This window comes from Gorilla gorilla, chromosome 20 (assembly GCF_029281585.2).
Source record: "Gorilla gorilla gorilla isolate KB3781 chromosome 20, NHGRI_mGorGor1-v2.1_pri, whole genome shotgun sequence".
Classification (NCBI taxonomy): Eukaryota; Metazoa; Chordata; class Mammalia; order Primates; family Hominidae; genus Gorilla; species Gorilla gorilla.
In genome coordinates this window covers 46210964-46232505 of record NC_073244.2, presented here as the reverse complement: position 1 = coordinate 46232505, position 21542 = coordinate 46210964, and the positions used below count along the sequence as shown (strand labels likewise).

The 21542-nt window shown below is 49.0% G+C and overlaps 1 protein-coding gene across 6 annotated transcripts; it reads right to left on the bottom strand.

Annotated features, from left to right (window-relative positions):
• Nucleotides 1-6325: 6325 nt before the first annotated feature.
• On the bottom strand, nt 6326-21467 carry FXYD5 (FXYD domain containing ion transport regulator 5). Of its 6 annotated transcripts, none has more exons than XM_004060497.5 (9): nt 21357-21466; nt 20555-20615; nt 18665-18745; nt 17766-17822; nt 15360-15452; nt 11940-12029; nt 10014-10043; nt 9860-9934; nt 6326-6641 (listed from the first exon to the last, which is right to left on the bottom strand). In XM_004060497.5, the coding sequence occupies exons 2-9, from the start codon at nt 20613-20615 to the stop codon at nt 6592-6594; spliced, it is 537 nt and encodes a 178-aa protein (XP_004060545.3). In that variant the 5' UTR covers nt 21357-21466; the 3' UTR covers nt 6326-6591. The 6 variants fall into 6 exon arrangements, with proteins under 6 accessions (XP_004060545.3, XP_004060546.2, XP_055224930.2 ...); XM_004060498.5 differs by having other exon boundaries at nt 21297-21453; XM_055368955.2 differs by lacking the exon at nt 11940-12029.
• Between the last annotated feature and the right edge of the window lie 75 nt (nt 21468-21542).

The window sequence follows — 21542 nt, the reverse complement described above, 5'->3', positions numbered from 1 at the left end:
GTTAGTTCATTTTGCATTGCCATAAAAGAATACTTGAGACAGTAATTTATAAGGAAAAGAGAATTCTTTGGCTCATGGTTCTTCAGGCTGTACAAGCACAGCACCAGCATCTGCTTGGCTTTTTGGTGAAGAGACCTCAGGAATCTTTTACTCATAGCAGGAAGTGAAGGGATAGCAGGCGTGTCCCATGGCAAGAGCAGGAGTAAGACAGAGAGAGAGGGAGGTGCCAGGCTCTTTAAGCAACCAGCTGTCACATGAGCTAAGAGGGCAAGAACTCACGCATGACCATGGGGAGGACACCAAGCCATTCATGAGGGATCAACCTCCATGACCCAATTACCTCCCACCAGGCCCCCCTCCATCATCGGGGATCACATTTCAACATGAGATTTGGAGGGGGCACACATCCAAATATCACTTACACATAGTAAAGTGTACAAATCTTTTTTTTTTTTTTCCTTTGAGACAGGGTCTTGCTCCATCACCCAGGCTGGAGTCCAGTGGCGCGATCTCGGCTCACTGCAACCTCCGCCTCCCATGTTCAGGCGATTCTCCTGCTTCAGCCTTCTGAGGACCTGGGATTACAGGCATGCACCACCATGCCTGGCTAATTTTTGTATTTTTAGTAGAGACGGGGTTTCGCCATGTTGGCCAGGCTGGTCTCGAACTCCAACCTTAAGTGATCCACCTGCCTTGGCCTCTCAAAGTGTTGGGATTATAGGCATGAGCCACTGCACCCAGCCCTCAAAACTTAAACGTACAATTTGATCATTCTGATCAATATATGGACATGTAATCTGCACCACTGTCATCAGGGCACAGAACATTTCAATCCTTCCAGAAAGTTCTTTCATGCCCCTTTGCAGTCTCTCCCCACCTCCTGCTGACATAGTAGAGGCCACTACTCTTCTGATTTTTATCACTGTTAATCAGTTTTGCATATTTCAGAACTTCATATAAATGGAATTACACAGTCTGTGCTCTTTCGTGTGTGGTTTCTTTCACTCAGGACAATGCTTTTGAGATTCATTCATGTGTTGTGTAGCTCAGTCTTTCTTCCTTCCACAGTTTGTAGTCCACTCACTTGTGCTGATGGACATTGGGGTTGTTTCTAGTCTTTTTACTATTACAGATATTGCTGTAAACATTTGTGTGTGGGTCTTTGTGTGGACATGTGGTTGATTTCTCTTGGATAAATACTTAAGAGTTGAATAGCTGGGTCATAGGTTAAGCGCACATTTACCTTTTTAAGAAACTGCCAATTTTCTTTTCTTTTTTTTTGAGACCGAGTCTCGTTCTGTTGCCTAGGCTGGAGTACAGTGGTCTGATCTCGGCTCACTGCAACCTCTGTCTCCTGGGTTCAAGTGATTCTCCTGCCTCAGCCCCCCGGGTAGCTGGGATTACAAGCACCTGCCACCACATCCAGCTAATTTTTGTATTTTTAGTAGAGACGGGGCTTCACCATGTTGGCCAGGCTGGTCTCGAACTCCTGACCTCAGATGGTCTTCAGCCTCCCAAAGTGCTGGGATTACAGGTGTGAGCCACCGTGCCCGGCCTAGAAACTGCCAGTTTTCTAAAGTGATTGTATCCCTTTCTGGTCCAGCTACGAACGGAAATTCCACTTGTTCCACATCCTCTTCCCACGTGGAAGTGTCTGTCTTTTTAATTTTAGCCATCCTAGTGGGTGTGTGGTGGTATCTCGTTGTGATTTTCATTTATTTTTACTGATGACTGTTGATATTGAACATCTTTTCATGTGCTTATTGGCCATTTAGATTTCCCTTCCTTCCTTCCTTCGTTCATTCCTTCCTTCCTTCCTTTCTTTCTTCTTTCTCTCTTTCTCTCTCTCTCTTTCTTTCTTTCAAAATGGAGTCTCTCTCTGTTGCCCAGGCTGGAGTACAATGGCGCAATCTCTGCTCACTGAAACCTCCACCTCCCAGGCTCAAGCGATTCTCCTGCCTCAGCCTCCTGAGCAGCTGGGACTACACCACACCTGGCTAATTTTTGTATTTTAGCAGAGATGGAGTTTTGCCATGTTGGCCTGGCTGGTCTCAAACTCCTGACCTCAGGTGATCCGCCTGCCTTGGCCTGCCAAAGTACTGAGAATACAAGCACAAGCCACCACGCCTGGCCAATTTCGATATTCTTTTATGAGCATAACTGCCTTTTAGTACCTACGAGCATAACTGCTTTTTAGTACAGCCAAAAAAACTCAACACTTTCACCATCCTATGAGCTCACAGCAAACAGCAAATGGCACAGAAAGATGGTCTCTTTTGGTCTTCCAAGTCTTCTGTGAGGGCCTCTAATTCACAGGGCTGAATCCACACCCAAAACCACATCTTTGAGCGCATCTGGGAAACATAGTATTAACGTTTTCATCCCTACCCCATGGAAGATAGAATGAGTGGCGAGAGAACACCGAGGGCCAACCCCACTCATCCCCCCTTGAGTTAGTACCGCCTCTATTCTGCACAAGGAAGCTGTCAGGTATTCTCCTGAACTGACGTAGTAGCACACGACATGGCTTTAGGCCCCAAACAAGGTAAAATCATGTTGAGTCACATGGTCAGAAAGTAAATCACCTTTGAATATCTCTTATTTTTTGTTTGTTTGTTTTTGAGATGGAGTCTCACTCTGTCACCCAGGCTGGAGTGCAGTGGTGTGATCTCGGCTCACTGAAAGCTCCACCTCTTGGGTTCAAGCAATTATCCTGCCTCAGCCTCCTGAGTAGCTGGACTACAGGCATGCACCACCATGCTTGGCTAATTTTTGTATTTTTAGTAGAGATGGGGTTTCACCATGTTGGCCATGCTGGTCTCGAACTCCTGACCTCAGGTCATCCACCTGCCTTGGCCTCCCAAAGTGCTGGGATTACAGGCATGAGCCACAGCGCCCGGCCTCGAATATCTCTTAATCCATCAAATGAGATGAGGGAGAAAGTCTCTATAGTAAGGAATTAATTTTACCCCAAAGGGCTGACTTCTGGCCTTGCTGTTGGAAGGTAATCTCTAAGCCCTTGGAATGTTCTGCCTGATAAGAGTGTCTCTATTTACATAGGGACCTAGGGCCACACCAGATCATTTCTAACAGTGTGATTTCCATTGAGGAATGTGGGCCACACAGTATCAGCTCCACCCCTGGAGGGGCTGGAAACTAATGTCGGCCATACATGTGGTCAATTACGTCTATGTGACTGAGCCCCAGTAAAAACTCTGGACGCCAAGGCTCGAGTGGGTTTCCCTGATTGGCAACACTCTGCGTGTACTGTCCCACATGGGTGCCCACAGAAGACAGTGCTGGGAGGAGACAGCTGGAAGCTTTGCACTTGGGACATTCCTGGATGCTTCCGCATGTGTCTCTGTCCTCGGCTGGCTTTCATCTGCTTCCTTTCACTATAATAAACCGTAACTGTGAGTCTGAGAGCATTCAGTGAGTTCCGTGAGTCCCTGTAGTGAATTGTCAAACCCTCGGGAACCCTCAAACCTGCAGCTGGTGTCAGAAGTGAGACTCACAGTCAGAACTGAGAGTTCCAAAGAAACTCCCAAACCCTGCAGTTTCTTTGGGCAGGAGCGTGAAGATCACCTCCCTGATATTTGAGGGTCTCCCTCCAACACCACAGACCCAGCCTCTGGTTCACAGCCCTCTGCAACATAACAGAAACTCCAGACCCAGCTAGAATGCAACATAACATCTTCATTTCTTTTCACTGGATTTATTTATTTATTTGACAGAGTCTCACTCTGTCACCCAGGCTGGAGTGCAGTGACACGATCTCAGCTAACTGCAGCCTCTGACTCCTGAGTTCAAGCAACTTTTGTGCTTCAGCTTCCTGGGTGGCTGGGACTACAGGTGTGCGACACCACGCCCAGCTAATTTTTGTATTTTTATATAGTAGAGACGGGGTTTCACCATCTTGGCCAGGCTGGTCTCTTACTCCTGACCCCAAGTAATCTACCCACCTCGGTCTCCCTCCCAAAGTGCTGAGATTACAGGCGTGAGCCACTGCGCCTGGCCTTGGATTTATCTTTATAGCTATCTTCTATCTGTATCAAGCAGTACTGATTTTCCATATATGATTGTAGCTTTTAAAATAAATATGTTTAAACTAAAAAGGGAGTTGATCTTTTAAAAGAGAGAATAATAGTACAGATGGGGTGAAAATATGTCATAAGTTGGGAATATGTGATGATTGAAGTTTGAGAACTATCGTACTAGAAACATCTTGCACACACTGGTGTGGCCACCACCCAGCCAGCGGGCAAACGTAGCTGCCAGCATTTCCTGTTCTAACCGGAAATTTATCTTCCCTGCCACAACCTATGTCCCCCACTGCCCAGTGCTTCTCAACGTTTTCAAAAAGCAACCTGCAGTATGAAATGCATTTCATATCACACTATCATGTATACTGTTAGGTTGAGCCATATGACGTTGCTAGTTTTATAGGTCAAACACATTTGAATATTGACATTTTCAAATTATTCAACCTAATATATATAATCAGGCTGGGCATGGTGGCTCACACCTGTAATCCCAGCACTTTGAGAGGCTGAGGCGGGCGGATCACCTGAAGTCAGGAGGTCGAGACAAGCCTGGCCGACATGGCGAAACTCCATCTCTACTAAAAATACAAAAATTAGCCAGGCGTGGTGGCGGGTGCCTGTGATCTCAGCTGCTTGGGAGGCTGAGGCAGGAGAATCGCTTGAACCTGGGAAGCAGAGGTTGCAGTGAGCTGAGATCACTCCACTGCAGTCCAGCTTGGGTGACAGAGCAAGAGTCCATCTAAAAAAAAAAAAAGAAAAAAGAAGACATAATCCATTGTATATGTAAATGTATACTCATATCTAGATGACATCCCCTCCTGATCAGTTAGACATCTGTTCTGCTTTATGTGGTAGGTGCAAATAATGAAATAATTTTAGTATCCCTCTGTATGTGTATAATATACATATTATAATGAAGATATGCATACATATATAATGTATATAACATGCTACATATTATATATACAGTCTTATATTTGAGATTAGTGATGCAGTAATAACATTTATAGTGATGCATTAATATCAACTATATGTTATAATTGTCATATTCTATACATTATATATAATTATATTGCATATGATGCATATAATGACATGCTATGTATATTATATATATACAATCTTACATTTATTAGTGATGTACTAATGTCTTTTAAAAATTATTCTTTCTTTCTCTCTTTTTTCTTATGCTACTCAGAGCCCACTAAACTGATTTAGTAACCCATGAATGGGCTATGACCTGAAGTTGTGAAACATTGTTATGTAAGCCCTGTGACCAGGACCTTGTCTCGTGACTTTGGCACGACCCTTAAGCCTGAGTAGAGCTCTGGTCTAAGTCCTGCACTTCAGGGGACCTGCTCTGGCCTAATCTGGTCGAGCCCAAGGGCCTTCAGGAAGTGCCCACCAGCACCTATGCTCTTCTTGACCATGTTCTAGATACCTAGGACCCCTGAATTCCTCTCTCAAATTGCTCTGGGCCCATGCTGGGGCCTGCAGGGCCTTCTTGGTGGACACATTCCTAAGCCAAGAAGTGCCCCGGAGGGTGGCCATTTGTGTATTGGGGGCTGTGGATAGAGCTTGGAGGTGCAGGCTGTGGCATCCACACTCATGTGTGCAAGGCCCCTCCCGGTGTGGGAAGGGACTAGAAGTAGGAAGGAGAGGGGATCCCTGTGATCTGGGACCTCCAAACCCTTAAAAATGTTAGGGGTGAGCTGACACTGGGTACCTGCTCCCCTATGGGGACCATGCCCGTGTTCTCAAGCTGCCTGCAGGCAGAAGCCAGCCCTGGCTCTCTCTCTGGCCAGTCACCCAGCACACAGACTCACCTGCACCCGCCCACCGCCATCCTGTCTGCCACACACTAGACTGGCTTCCCTAACTTTATTCCCTGCCTTGGCTTGTTTTATTTTTCTTTTTTAGAAACAGGATCTCACTCTGTCACCCAGGCAGGAATATAGTGGTGCAATCACAGCTCACTACAGTCTCGACCTCCTGGGCTCAAGCAGTTCTCCTGCCTCAGCCTCCTGAGTAGCTGGGACTCTAGGCACGCACCACCATGCCCAGCTAATATTTTTATTTTTTGTAGAGTCAAGGTCTCACTATGTTGCCCAGACTAGTCTTGAACTACTGGCCTCAAGTGATCCTCCCGCCTTAGCCTCCCAAAGTGCTGGGGTTATAGGTGTGGGCCACCATGTCCGGCCTTTGCTTTATTCCTTGAGGGCCCTGAGGCAGCCCCTGCCTCCTCTTTCACTCCCCTGTCCCAAATGATCAGAGATCCTGGGGCAAAGACCACAGTGCTTTACTTTTTGTCTTAACAGAGGAGATAACTTGAGGGACAGCCCCCAAGGCGCCAGGTAGCCTTCAGGGGCAGGCAGGGTTGGGGGAGGTAGGAGACTCGGACAGGCAGCCCTGGCTCCAGCTTCATCATCTGTGTCTTCCCTCTCTGGCCAGGCTCTTCGAGGGGATGCAGGAGGCTGGGCACGGTGAGCTGGCAGGGGGCTTGGTCTTCGGGTGCCCAGCGGGTTGTCGGCTCCCGTTTCTGATGGACTCACCTGCAATGATTCCGGCATAACCGGGACAGCTGCCTGCACTTGCCACCTGTGGGTGAAGGAAATGGTTCAGTCACGAGCTAGAGTGATATTGATTGTTATCGTGTGTTCTGGGGCTGGGGAACCAGGTTGATCAACCCTGCCCCTCGGGAAACTCAAAGGCAACTCCATAAACAAATGATGGAGAAACACACCGAGAACAGCCAGTGCTGGGGCCCTGCGAGAGGCCCTTCCCACACAGGCTCACAGATGAGCCGTTTGGAAACTCCCATTATTTTGTATCTCACTTATTCATTCATTCAGGCACTAAGAACACAGTTGAGGACAGAGAAAAAAATCCCTGCCCTGGCAGAGTTGTCTTTCTATGGGGAAAGACCAACAAGGAGAAAAATTACAAAATCAAATGTATGAAGGTGCTAAGTGGGAGGGTGTTAAGTCCTACAAAGGGAAATAAGGCCCAGGAGCTGGGCTCATCCTCACAGGGATGGCTACTGGGGCTTCAATGAGGAGGTTACTTTTTTTTTTTTTTTGAGACAGAGTCTTGCTGTGTCACCCAGGCTGGAATGCAGTGGCACAATCTCAGCTCACTGCAACCTCCACCTCCTGGATTCAAGCGATTCTCCCGCCTCAGCCTCCCGAGTAGCTGGGATGACAGGCATGTGCCACCAAGCCCAGCTAATTTTTGTATTTTTAGTAGAGACAGGGTTTCACCATGTTGGCCAAGCTGGTCTTGAACTCCTGGCCTCAAGGGATCCACCTGCCTCAGCCTCCCAAAGTCCTGGGATTACATACGTGAACCACTGTGGCCCGCCAAGGAGGTGACATTTGAACAAAAGTCTGAAGGAGGTAAGGGAGACACCTGGAGGAAGGGTGTTACAGGCAGAGGGAACAGCAGCGCAAAGGCCTTGAGGTAGGAGGACACAGATGGGTTCCAGAGACTCATCTGTGGCTGCTCCAGAGTGAGGGAGGGGGAACTTAGAAGCCAAGGGTACTTTAGAAAACACCTGCCACCCTTGCCTCCTCCAGCCCCTCAGCTCTCTGGCCTCGTCTTCTCCTCTCCCCCAACCTACCCTGTCCTGGCTACTTTGCCTCCTCTGCTGCTATAGCAATGGGCGCAGCTCATTCCTGCCTCCAGGGCTTGGCACTTGCTGCTCTCTCTACCTGGTGATTCATCTCATCATCAGGGACCAGTTCCAGTTTCACCACTCCAGGGAGGGCTTCTCTCCCCACCCCTCTCTTCCCTGTCACTCTGCTTTATTTGGCAAATATCTTTCTCTGTATCCACTCATTCATGCATTTATTTGCTTATCATCTTCGACCAGATGTGAGCTCCTGAGGACAGGGACCAGGGCTGCTTGTCACCACCATGCCCCCAGCATCACCCAGCATAGGTCTGGCACAGACTAGGTGCCCACAAATATTTGCTGTTGGAAAAATACATGGCCCCAGAGCTAACGTTCAGGCTCCGCTCTCACACAAACCTGGGTCCAATCCTTCACCGATTCTTTTTTTTTTTTAATTAAAAAAAATTATTTGTGTAGAGACAGGGTCTTGCTATTTTGCCCATGCTGGTCTTGAACCCCTGGGCTCAAGCCATCCTCCCACCTTGGCCTCCCAAAGTACTGGGATTACAGGACTGAGCCACCGTGTCCCACCAGCAAATGAATTTACTGACTCTTCTGTGCTGTGTGACCTCAGGCAAACTCCTTAACTCTCTGAGCCTTAACTTCGCCACTGGGGTGAGAATAGGGCCTGGTGCAAAGTCAGGATCAACACATACATGTTGTATGACCGAGGCAACAGTGCTTGACTCTCAGATTCAGTGGGGATCATGCACACATCAGGAATCATGTCTTATGATTGTTAGAATTCTGCCTCTCCCCTTAAGGCAAAAAAAGATGTGGGTATGTTCATTTTCTTGATGAGGAAGTTGGACAAGAGAGGTAATGAAACTTGGCATTGGTTATACAGATTAACTGATAGCTCGTGTTTTATTTCACCCACAACATTTTAAAAACCTTTTTTAAAAATTAGTTTCTCTGCTTGTTATTCTGCCTTTCCCCACAACTTCCTCTCCCTGCATTGGGCCCTGGGCCCCTTGCCCTCTGGTTAAGCATTGGCAGGAGACAGGGGGGTGGGAGGAGAGGGAGGTTTAGGTATCTAATCCCCACCGCCCCTGCTCCCTCCTGGTTTGGTCACAAGTGAGGCAGTGGCTGGAACCCTCTTTCTGAGGCCACAGCTCCTGCCAGCAGCCCCACCTCCAGTTCCATCTCTCACCAGGCCTCCTGCAAAGCCAGTGCCTCCTCTCGTCCCTCAGGCTGGGGGATAACAGGTCCCCATCCTTGCTAGTCCTAGGGCACTGCACCATCTCATTACCCTGCCTGTACCTCCAGAGATATCACTCTATTAAACTTTCTCCAGTTAATCCTTTGCAGGTCCTTCTGCCACCTGCCATGACCCTGATCAACACAGCTGTCAACATTTGAGTACCAAAAGATTTTACAGAAACATTAAGCTCTTAAAAGAGTAGTTACTCTGGTTGCTTCAAGCCTCTATTCTTGCTGGATTGAGTGGGTGGGGTTGTTCCATGAGGCATTTAATCCTCAGTTATCTCCTCCTGACACAGCCTTTTTCAGCCCTTGTTCCCTGCCAGGCCTGGGTGCAGTGGGCTTGTGACTGCTGGGGTGGTATGCTGACTGCCAAACGGCCCTTAGTCTCTACCCCTCCCTGTCAGTATCCATGTCCTTTGCCATGTGACTTTGCCTGTCTTTCCATCAAGAGGTGGAGTCTATTTCCTTGAATGAAACCCAGCCTCATGACTTGCTTTGACCTATGGAATGAGGCAGAAGTGATAATGGCCAGTTCTGAGCCTGCATGCATTCACTCTATCTTAGATCCTTACCACCACCATGCGAACAAGCCCAGGCTAGCTTAGTGAAGGATAAGATGATGTGGAAAAGAGCCAAGGCACCCCAGAAACAAAGTTTCCTGCTGACCCACAACTGAACTCAGATGCAAGAGTAAATCCAGTTGAGACCAGAAGAATCACCCAGCTGAGCCCAACCTATGTTTCCAAACTGTGGTATTGAGAGCTCAATAAATGGTCATTATTTTAAACCACTGAATTCTGTGGTGGTTTGTATGGATATGCAGCTAATAGATACCTCATTTAAAACAAAATTGCCCAGGGACCTTTGAGAACCCAGCCCTCAGTCATAAGTCCCCCTCCTGGTCTTGGTGCCCTTCCCACCCAACCCCAGTTCTCACTGGTGAGGATGATGATGCCTGTGATGAACAGCACAGCTGCGACCAATAGCCCCCGTTTCCGGAGGGTGTGTTCATCTGCAGAGAGAAAAATGAAGGGGTAGAGTCAGACAGACCTCACCTTTCCTTCCCCCACATCTTCCTGTGGATAACTTACCATAGAAGAAGGGGTCATCCTCATGAAAACCTGGAGAGGCAGACAAAGAGCAAGTCAGGGTTCAGCAAAGGTTTGTGAAGTGAATACGTGAATGGCAAAGTCAGGAAAGGGGGACACCTGGGTACCCTTAGAACAAAACCCAAAATCCTCACCATGGCACACAATCTGGCTCCCATTATTCCTCTAATCTCATTTCCTTCCCATCCCCCTCACTCCGTGCACTCCAGCCCTACTGGCCTCCCTGCTGTTGAACATGCAGACACCTTCTCACCTCAGGGCCTTTGCACTGGCTGTTTCCTCTGCCTGGAACACACTTTCCCTAGACATCTGCATGGCTCCCTCCTTCACTCCCTTCCCAGTGGGGCCCTCCCTGGTTTTGTATATGAAATACAGGTTGACTATCCCTAATCCCCAAATCCAAAATCCAAAATGTCCCCAAATCTGACACTTTTTGATGTCATGTCAGGGGTGTATGAACCAGAGCAACTCCATCTCGAATAGGGTAAGATAAGGCTGAGACCTACTGGGCTGTATTCCCCAGAGGTTAGACATTGTTAGTCACAGGATGAGATAGGAGGTCGGCACGAGATACAGGTCATAAAGGCCTTGCTGATAAAACAGGTTGCAGTAAAGAAGCCAGTTAAAACCCACCAAAACCAAGACGGCAATGACAGTGACCTCTGGTCATCCTCACAGCTCATTATACGTTAGTTATAATACATTAGCATGCTAAAAGGCACTCCTACCAGCACCATGACAGTTTCAAATGCCATGGCAACGGCAGGAAGTTACCCTATACAGTATAAAAAGGGGAGGAATCCTCAGTTCCGGGAATTGCCCACCCCTTTCCCAGAAAACTCATGAATAATCCACCCCTTGTTTAGCATATAATCAAGAAACAACCATAAAAACAGGCAACCAGCAGCCTGTGGGGCTGCTCTGCCTATAGAGTAGCCATTCTTTATTCCTTTACTTTCTAAATAAACTCTATGGACTCTCTGAATTCTTTTTTTGTGCAAGATCCAACAGCCCTTTCTTGGGGTCTGGATCGGAACCCCTTTCCGGTAACAGTCTGACATGACACCGAAAGTAAATGCCCACTGGGACATTTTGGACTTCAGATTTTTGGGTCAGGAAAGTTGAACTGGTAAGTATAATGCAAATATTCTAAAATCTGAAATCTGAAAGTCTCCTGGTCCAAAGCATTTTGGATAAGGAATACTCAACCTGTACTCCCCAGTCACTCTCTAACCCTACTTTACTTTTCTTGATAGCAAGTTGAAATCAACTGATACATAATTATGATTATTTCTTGTTGTGTTTCTCTTACCACTAGAATAGTAGTTCCATGAGGGCAGAGATTTTTTCTGGCTTGTTCACCACTCTGTCTCTGTCCCCTAGAACTAGCCTAGCACACAAGTACTCAGTGACTATTTGTTGAATGAATGGATGAATGGGCTCTCTATGTGACCCATGGGCCTATCATTTCCATTCATTCACTGGGGGGCTGACTGGGCAGGAAGTGGAGGATAAGATCACCAGGGAAAGAATCAAATCGCCCCTAGAAACGGAGGTCCTTGCTGACTCACAACTGACCTCAGATGCATGAGTAAGTCCAGCTGAAACCAGAAGAACCAGCCAGCTGAGCACACCCTAGATTTCCAAATTGCAGAAATGAGAGCTAAATAAATGGTTATCCTTTTAAGCCACTGAGTTTTTAGGTGGTTTGTATGCAGCAATAATTCATGCATTCACTTATCTATTCAGACATTTATCATGTGCCCACCCTCTGCCTGGCTTGAAGTCATTTACTTTCCCATCACGTCTTTACTGAGAACTATTCTGTGCTGGGCTGTATTCCAGGTGCTGGAAATACACAGTGAACAGAAAATAGCCTGCTTCCAGTCTGGGGAGGCCGTTACTGACCAGATGGCTTGAGGGTCTGGGGGTCTGTCTGGACGTCTATGCTTGGGGATGGTCTCTCAGAGAGCGTCGTGGTGTCATCAGTGGGATGAGCTGAGAGAGTGGCCAGATCAGTGGAGGGCAGGAGTGAGCCATGGAGGCAGAAACAAGGGATATTACTGAGAGTCTGCATCTGGAAGAAACCCCTCTCCCACATCTACACAGCTGGTGTGCAGGGTCAGGCATCCCCCCTACTCACACCTAGAGGCAATAAGTAATGGCAGGCATTGAAATGCTGAAATAAGCACATAGCCCCGGTTACGACTATCTGATCTGCCTCAATCCCCGAGGGACTCCAGACCCCTCTCCTAGGACCTTCTGGCCCACACTATAATCCAGGAGATAAAGGAACGAAAGGGCAACACCTGCCAAGGACTCTGACCCAGCTACATAGTCTGGAGAAACTTGTAAAACATTCTGAATATTGGCTGGGTGCAGTGGCTCATGTCTGTAAACCCCAGCACTTTGGGAGACTGAGGCGGGCAGATCACCTGAAGCCAAGAGTTCAAGACCTGTCTGGCCAACATGGTGAAACCCTGCCTCTACTAAAAATACAAAAATTAACTGGGCCTGGTGGCACACACCTGTAATCCCAGGTACTTGGGAGGCTGAGGCAGGAGAATTGCCTGAACTCGGGAGGTGGAGATTGCAGTGAGCCAAGATTTCGCCACTGCACTCCAGTCTGGGCAACAGAGCAAGACTCTGTCTCAAAAACAACAACAACAAAACTATTCTGAATATCAAATCTGCCCCCAGACCGAAAATACCAAAGGATTCTTCTCTTGAAAAAAAAAAAAAATCAGTACCTCCAAAGAAAAGGCCTCCCCCAAGCACTGAGAAGTGCCCCCACACCACATCAGAGGCCTCAACAAGAAGCCAGCAGACAGAGAAGCTCCCTCGTGAAACCCAAGTTCCCTGGAATTATCTCAGTGCCCCACACCCTAAATAGGAACTGGCAACCAAGGATTACAAGATATTCAGGGAATGCATTGCCCAGAGGAAGGTATAAGCCAGATCCACGGCAGAGACCACAGGAATGCGAAGGACAGCCATACTGGTGTGTGGTGCTCATGCACCCTGGGGTGAGACAGTCTGGACTCAAATTCCGGTTCTGCCACTCTTGGCTGTATTGCCTAGGGCAAGCTGAGTAACCTCTCTGGGCCTCAGTTCCCTTTCCTGTAAAATGGGAGTAATGACAGTTCCCACCACACAGGATGATCACAAGCATCGGATGACTGAATACACAGAAGCTTAGCACAGTGCCTAGCATGAATAAGCTCTCAGCAAGTCAGCCATTGCTATTACTGTCTGCTCAGCACTCTTCCTCCTTCTGGAACAGCTCTCCCTTTCTTTGTGGGAAGACATTGCCCTCCCTTCCCCAGTTATAACCCAGGCTACAAAAGGAAGCTTGTGACCTCAGTCTGGTCCTTCCCTGAGACCTTTGAAATCCCAAGTAGGGATATTGAGTGACAGCTAGGTACTATAGACTGAATTCTATCCACCCCACCAAATTCTATGTGATGGTATTTTGGAGCTAGTGCCTTTGGGAGGTAATTAGGGTTAGATAGGATCATGAGGGTGGGGCCCTCATGATGGGATTAGTGCCCTTATAAGAAGACACCAGAGAGCTTGCTTTCAAGCTCACAAGCCCACCCACACATGGAAAGGACATGGTGAAGACAGAGCAAGAGAATGGCTGTCTGTGACCCAAGGGGAGCCTTCTGGCACCTTGATCTTGGACTTCCCATCTCCAGAACCAGGAGAAATGAATTCCTATTGTTTAAGCCATCCAGTCTGTGGTATTTTGTTATCGTAACCTGAGCAGATTAAAACCCTAGGTGAAGCCTGGAAGTTTTGAGCTAGGAGGCTCAAATAACATGAGCCATTTCCTTCCTAGGTGGAAGAGAAGCAAAGATAGAGGAGGAAGAGAGGCCTGGGGGCTTTCATGCCCAGCCTCTAGGCAACCCAGAGGCTCAGCAGTGACAGCCATTTGTCCTTGATGAATTTCTGTCACATATATCCAGGAACATGGACCAATACATAGAGCAACTCAGGTCAGCAAAGACTCAGTAAATTAATGCAGTGATGTGAGAATGCTTTATCAGTTGATAAGTGTGGACACAGCTGCTATGCCCCACCCCCTACAGGTGCACTTTTGTACAAACTAGAAAAGTTCCCTTCTGTAAAGAACTTTATTTCCATCCATTGTAGGATTGTTTTAATAGATAGATTCTGTAAGAATGAGATGCTTTGCTGCTATCACTAGAAAACTGGAACAATTTTAAAGACTGACAAAGGGAATGGCATGGCCCGAGAGGTGGTGCTCTTGTTCAGTGCCCAGTCTGCACAACTGTACATGTCTCTCTGGGAGTGGCCTATGCTACAACACTTTCCAGTGTGGGGCTGCCCCTCAAATAAGGATCATCACGCAGGCATTAGAGGCGATCTGTTGCCTTATCTCAGCTCAGTCTCCTTTCCCACACCTTCTGGTAATACTAACTCACTTGTCCAAAGGAAAACCCCCTCTTCCCTGACTCTTCGTCTATGTGGTTCAGGCATGGCTGGCTGAGCCGCTTCTCTAGCCCCAGGGTGGGGCACAAGACTCAGGCCTGACCAATGAGAGCAGCTCATTTCTCAGGCTCTCATTGGTTCAGACATGAGCATGTGACTCCAGCTGAACCAATGAGAGTCAATTCTAGGCCTCAGGCTAGAAATAATGGGAAAGATTTTGTTCTCCAGCCACCACGTATGTGACCTAAAGTTAGAACTATGGGACCATCTCTGCCATCAAGAGGGGAGAAGTTAGTCGAGAATGAAGACAACAGAACCAAGAGAGGGAACAAAGCACTCATGACAGTGCTTACTCGCCTTGATCCAGCTATGCCTGAAGTTGGCTACTTCTGGACTTTCCAGAACTTATATAGCCAATCATTCTTGTGTGTGTGTGTGTGTGTGTGTGTGTGTTTAAGGTGAATTTTCTATATTTTGCAACTGAAAAGCTCCTGCTCTAACATTAAGGAGATGTACAAAAAAGAAGTATCCACAGGCACATTTTATAGCCCCAGCCCTCCGGGGGGAACTGACAGAAAGAAAGTTCCAAAGTCTATCAGTTAGGGAAACACTGCATACTGCACGCTGCCCCTTGGGGATCCTTTGCTGAAAATTAGCTTAATCAAGACTCTCAGAAGTCCTGCCACAAAGAAACATGGTTAACTTTAACTCAGGGTTCCCCAAATAACTTTGACCACAAACCAAAAACATTTTTTTAAAATGTATTAACAATTCCCCAAACAGGGGCACTGAGGAACGTACTGAGGGAAATGTTGACCTAGATAGAGAATTAAACAAAAATCGTAGGCTGCTGCTCTCAGTCCCATGCTATACCTGCTTTGGTGCTCTTGTGTGTCTCTGGATCTGTCACTAGAGGCCCATCCGTTCCTTCCAGTCGCTGGGTCTGGGTCTGGGGTTGTGGTGTTTCTATTCAGGTCAGGAGAGCAAGGAGGGAAGGATAAGAAAGAGTCACTGGGGAAAGAGAATTGGGGCCGGGCGCGGTGGCTCATGTCTGTATTCCCAGCACTTTGGGAGGCCGAGGCGGGCAGATGACCTTAGGTCGGGAGTTCGAGACCAGCCTGACCAACATGGAGAAACTCTGTCTCTACTAAAAATACAAAATTAGCTGGGCGTGGTCGCTCATGCCTCTAATCGCAGCTACTCGGGAGGCTGAGGGAGGAGAATTGCTTGAACCCGGGAGGCAGAGGTTGTGGTGAGCCGAGATTGCGCCATTGCACAGCGGCCTGGGCAACAAGAGCAAAACTCCATCTCAGAAAAAACCTAAGAGACTGGCAAAACCTGAAAATGTCAATATACCAAGTGTCACTGTAGGGTTGGGAAGGGGGACACTCCTGCACACTGCTGGTGGGTTAGGAAATGGGTACAGTCACTTGGGAGGGCAACTTTTATTTTTACTTTTATTTATTTTTGAGACAGGGTCTCACTCTACCACCTGAGCTGGAGTGCAGTGGTGCAATCATAGCTCACTGTAGCCTTGAAATCCTGGGCTCAAGTGATTCTCCCGCCTTAGCCTCCCACGTAGCTGGGACTACAGGCACATGCCACCATGCCCAGCTAATCATTTTGTACTTTTTGTAGAGAATAGGTTTTGCTGTGTTGTCCAGGCTGGTCTCAAATTCCTGGGCTCAAGCGATCCACCCGCCTCAGCCTCCAAAAGTGCTGGGATGACAGGCATGAGCCACTGTGCCTGGGTGGCAGGAGGGCAAATTTTAAAACATTAAGCATGCATGTCCTTTGCCCTGTATTGTCTTGGATAAAAGCACAGGCTCTGGTGCCAGATTCCTGGACTTCGATTCCAGCTGCGTCCCTGACTTGTTGTGAGACCTTGAACCAGTTACTCAGAGCCTCTGTTTCCTTGCCTGTAAAATGGGGACAATGGTAATTTCTGCCTCTTAGGGTTTGCGTGAAGGTTGAATGAGTTAACATACACAAAATATTTAGAACCATGACCAGCACATAGTCAGTTCATATTCCAAGTGCGTTTGCTCAAGGAGGAAGGGACAAAGTTGCTCATTGTGGTGCTGTGTGTAGACAGAAAAAGCTGGAAACAGCCAACATGTTCATCAAGAAGTGTGTGACTCCATAAGCTGTGATATAGGCGCCTTGTGGAATACCAGGCAGCAGAGAAAACAAAACAAGTCTTTATGCAGTGATGTGAGAAGAACTTCCAAACATACGACTGCACGAATAAACAAAGCAAGCTGCAGAACAATCATAAGGTCTCCTTAAGCTCACACAAACACAGCACAGAGTCAGTGCATTTTCTCCAAGTAATATACATGGGATGTGGTATCACTGGGGACCTACCCCAATGCTAACAGTGGGGACCTCTCAGAGACAGAGGGAGAGAACGACAATTGGGGAGGGGAGGTGACAAAGGGGTTTAGTTTTGCCTACAATCGTTTTATTCTTTCCAGGCAGAATGTGTTTATGTACTACTGTGTCTTTAAACATCGATTGAAAAAATCAGGGAGCACTTTTTTTTTTTTTTTTGAGACAGGGTTTCGCTCTGTTGCCCAGGCTGGAGTGCAGTGGCAAGATCTTGGCTCACTGCAACCTCTGCCTCTGGGCTCAAGTGATTCTCCTGCCTCAGCCTTTCGAGTAGCTGGGACTACAGGAGCACGCCAACGCACTCGGCTAATTTTTGTATTTTTCTGTAGAGATGGAGTCTCACTGTGTTGCCCAGGCTGGTCTAGAATTCCTGAGCTCAAGTGATCCATCCACCTTGGCCTCTCAAAGTGCTGGGATTATAGGCATGAGCCACTGTGCCTGGCCGGGAGCACTTTTTGAGTTATACTCCAAGAGAACGTCCAAAAATTGTTCAAAAAATTCAAAAAAGGGATCAGAGAAAAAAGAGATGAAAGGAAGAAATAAATGGGACTGGCACACAGAGACTTTCTGGGGGTGTTTGCAAAGTTCTGCTCCTTGACCTGGTTGGTAGTTACATAGGGATTCAATTTAGAGTAAGTTATTACACTGTAAATTTATGGGTTTTGTATTTTTCTATATGCATGTTAATTTCACAATTTCAAAAGCGTTTTGGTTTTCTTTTTCTAAAGAATTGAATGGAGTTGGCTGTCCCCACCCAGAGTAAACCAGGGCATTCAGAGCTGGGAGTAGGGACTGAAATGGGCAACCAAAGACCTACAGTGTCAGAGGAAGAGGGGAAACTTTGTTTGTCTTGGTCCTGTCCCTACCCCCTGCCCCTAAGCTACTCACCATCAGCAGGCCAGGTTGGGGTTGGAGAGGTGGGCTGGAGTTCTGTGTAGACTGCATCTGGAGTCCAGAAACAAGGGGTCAGGGAGAGAAAAGGGGAGAGAAAAAGAAGTGGGCAAGGTCTATGGATGGAGTTGCCAGAGATTCCCGTAGCAACTCAACTTTAATGTAATAGAAATGGCTTAATTAATCCAGCCATTTGCTAACTGCTGAAATGTGCTACCAATATGTCCCCTTCTTTGGGACCTTACGTCCCACAGATGCCACACTACAGCTCCTTCTTCGAGATGCTGGCTGCAAATTATCTTTCTCAAGACTCTGAGAAGTGCTGCCTAAAAAAACATGTTTAACTCAGCTTCCCAAATGCACCTGCTCTGATAAAAGCCCCCAGAACTTCCTTTAGGGACCATCCTTCCCTGACTCTTGGTCCACTTTATTCAGCGGGGCTGACACCAGCCCTGGTGGAGGTTGGACATGGAACCCAGGCCTGGCCAGTCAGCTTTCTATGCCTGTGGCCACAGTGGCCAGCTCAGGGATACGACCTGAGCCTGGCCAAAGATAACTCAGTTCTGGGACATTTGCTGGACTGGGGAAAGGAAATTCTCTTGCTGGGATTCTTAGCAGACAGGATGAGAGCCCCAGGCTTCAAGGGATCATCTTGGCCCCATGAGAGGAGACTCTTCCTGAAAATGAAGCCAACCCAGAGAAAACAGAACCAAGAGGTGGAGAGAGGTTCTGATAGCATCATTTGAGCACCTAGATCAAGCCATGCCTGAAGGTCTGTACCTGGACTTTTTCGTTACATAAATCCATAAATTCCCTTGTTTGGTCCAAGTTTGGGATTTTTGTTGCTGTTGTTATTTGCAATGACAGGATCTTGATAGATGTGTCCCTTTCCTCACCTGGGGCTCGTGTCGGGACCTGAATGTCCACGATAGTTGAGTCTGCTGAAGAACTGGACGTGGTATCTTTCAACGTCTGTCCTGGGGAATCAAGGATGAGAAGTCAGGAGGGAGCCTGGTCCCCCTCCTCTCACCACCCCCGCCCTCCCGTCCCTGGTGAAACCTTAGGGGTCCTGTCTGCTGGTGGAATCACTCAGCTTTGGCTGCATCAATCCATAATTCTGAAAGTGTTTTCAGCTATGCCAATGCGTGGGAACCCTTCTTCTAGTCCCCCTCCCCGCCCATCCCTGTGGGATGGGAAAGTCAGTTTAGTCTAGTGAGCCCAGGTGCTAGGGTCAGCCTGGGCCCTGGTTTCAAATCCTGCCCCCAACAACTTTCTTGCTGTGTGACCTGGAACAAGTGAAGTCCTTTCTCTGAGCCTCAGTTGCTTCATCTGCAAAGCAGGGATAATAATTGAATCTACTTCACAGGGCTGTAGATAGGGTGAAATGACACAGAGCAGGGAAAGGGTCTCCCACACGGCTTACCATGTGGTCAGTGCTGGATAACTCCACTGCCCCCATCCTGGTCCTGCCTCTGTACCCTCCAGCCTGGACATCCCAGCAGCCTCCTTCTTGGGCTCCCTGCTCCTGTCCCCGCCCCCACAGTCTGTTCCAACCTGCAGCCAGAGGGAGCCTGGGACCACCTGAGTCAGGTCAGGGCCCGCCTGGTTCAGAGCCCTGCCCTGGCTGCATTTCACTCCACATAAAAGCAAAGCCCTCACGTGGCCCGTAAGTCCTCCTCCATCTGGTCCCATCACTTCTCTGTCCTCTCGTCATCCCACTCTGCCCCTTCTCATCCCAACCCAGCCACCCCACCTGCCTGCTATTCTTAAAACACACCAGACAACACTCAGCCCCCAGACACCTGCAAAGCTCATTCCCTCATTTCCTCCAAGTGTTTGTTGGTCCAAATGTCACCTCCTCAGTGAGGCCCTCCCTGACCACCCAGTTTAAACAATCCTCATTACCTCTACTTTTCTGCAAGCACGTATCACCTCCTAGCACATGATATAATTTACTAACTTGTCTCTCTCCACTAGAGTGTGACCTCTTGTTTTATTCACTGCTGTTTCCCCGGTGCACAGAATATCTAGCACATAGTAGGTGCTCAATAAATATTTGTCAAATGACTGAACGAGTATATGAAAATCATTTTATGAAGGAGAAATGAGGGCGCCTTCAGTGGGGCGTGCACCCTGGGTTCTGGGGGCAGGCAGGACAGTTGTTTTCCCAGCTCCTCCACCCATTCTCCTCTGACACAAGGCACTTCCCTTCGCTGAGCCTCAGTTTCCTCATCCGTAAAATGGGCAAGACAACAGGTGTGACTGACTGTCAGAGGCAAAGCCTAACTGAGCTAACACACACCACACCTGCCACGCAGAAAGGACGATCAATACCCCCCCGTGGTTCCCATCTTTCAGGAGACACTTTCCAGGCAAGGCTGAGATGTTGCCAACTCTTTGGACTAACCCCAGCTCAACAGCTTTGCCTAACTGTGTAATGCCTGGGGACTCTGGGAGCCTAGGTTTCCTGGCTGCTGAGTAGAAAACCGACACCAATCTCCCCGCCAAATCAAACTCAGTGAGTTCTTCTTGGAGGTGAAATTGGAGGATGCTCAGCAGGACAGGCCCTGGCCAGACTCACTGGAAGCAGCCACCCGGGTCTGAGGTGTCCAAAGAGGGTGTAACGTCGCCCCGCCATAGGGATCCCCACTTCCTGGTGCCGGCTCAGCGGGAGGGTGACAGGGCGGGACAACGTTCACACGGGCCAACCACCCACCCCGCAGCACACGTGGGGCTGGCCTGGCTGGGGGCTCTGGGGCAGGGTGGAGGCCAGAGATGGGTCTTACCTCTGGTGGGGAGAATCAGGCCAACGATGGTGAGAAGACACAGGCGACCAGAGGGCGACATCTGTGGGACCAGGCGATGCTGGGGTCAGCCATGATGTCAGTGAGACCGACCTCCGGCAGCCCCCGGGGATCCTGCAGCCCTTTCCCTGCCCTGAGCAAACACCTCTGGCTTCCAAGACCCCCTGCCAGGGGCTGACGGCTGGCCTCAGGGGAAAGGGGAGGGTCTTAGGTGGGAATACCAAACCGTCACCCTGCTTCCTTCCCCTGCAAGTCCCCAAAGAAAACAAGAAGCATCAGATAAATGGGTCTTCCAGCAGCTGCAAGGGCCGGCGGGCACTCCTGAAGCAGAGAAACACCTCCCTGCGCCTTCCGCCAGGCGCTTATCCCTCACTGGGACTGACGCAAGGAGGGGACTGGGGCAGAGGAGTAGATAGGAGGCCTCTTCCCTCCCCCAGGGGCCCAGAGCCCAGGAGTCGGCGAGGAGGGGAAGGAGGAAGAGTGAGTAACGCCTCCCGCGCTCAGAGGAAAAAGTGAGTTGGTGTCAGGGGCCGCCTTGCAGGGATGGCGCGCTGGAGAGACCTGAGAGGCACTGGTCCGAGGGGGGTGGCAGAGAGCTGGGGAGACTGAGGCAGGCGGGCGGGAGCGAGGCAGAGCGGCCCACTGTAGCCCAGGAGAGGAGGCAGAGAGATGTGGGCGTGGATGGGGGGCGGAGAGGAGCGGAAGGGGTCAAACCCCTACCCACCTGAGCCCGGCCCGTGGGCAGAGGGGCAGCGGATGGAGGTGGCGCGCGAGAGGGACTTACGTCGGAGCTGGGGGTCCTAAGCCGGCAGCCTCGTGGGGAGAGGGACGCGGCGGTGGCTGCTGCGTCCAGGCGGAGGGTGTGGCCAGGGGAGCGCGAGCGGGCGGGGACCCAGACGGGCTCAGTCATTTCCTCTTGGGTTTCCTGGCTTCAGAGCCCGGGGTGGGAGCAGGAGGGGGAATCGCTGAG

Excerpts from the sequence above, each read along its gene's own strand:
- FXYD5 (XM_055368953.2), bottom strand. The coding sequence starts at position 20,615 with ATGTCGCCCTCTGGTCGCCTGTGTCTTCTCACCATCGTTGGCCTGATT. Across the intron at positions 18,746-20,554 it reads CCTGATTCTCCCCACCAGAG|GACAGACGTTGAAAGATACC; the intron begins GTAAGACCCATC and ends TTGATTCCCCAG. Across the intron at positions 15,453-17,765 it reads CCCAACCTGGCCTGCTGATG|AAACACCACAACCCCAGACC; the intron begins GTGAGTAGCTTA and ends TGACCTGAATAG.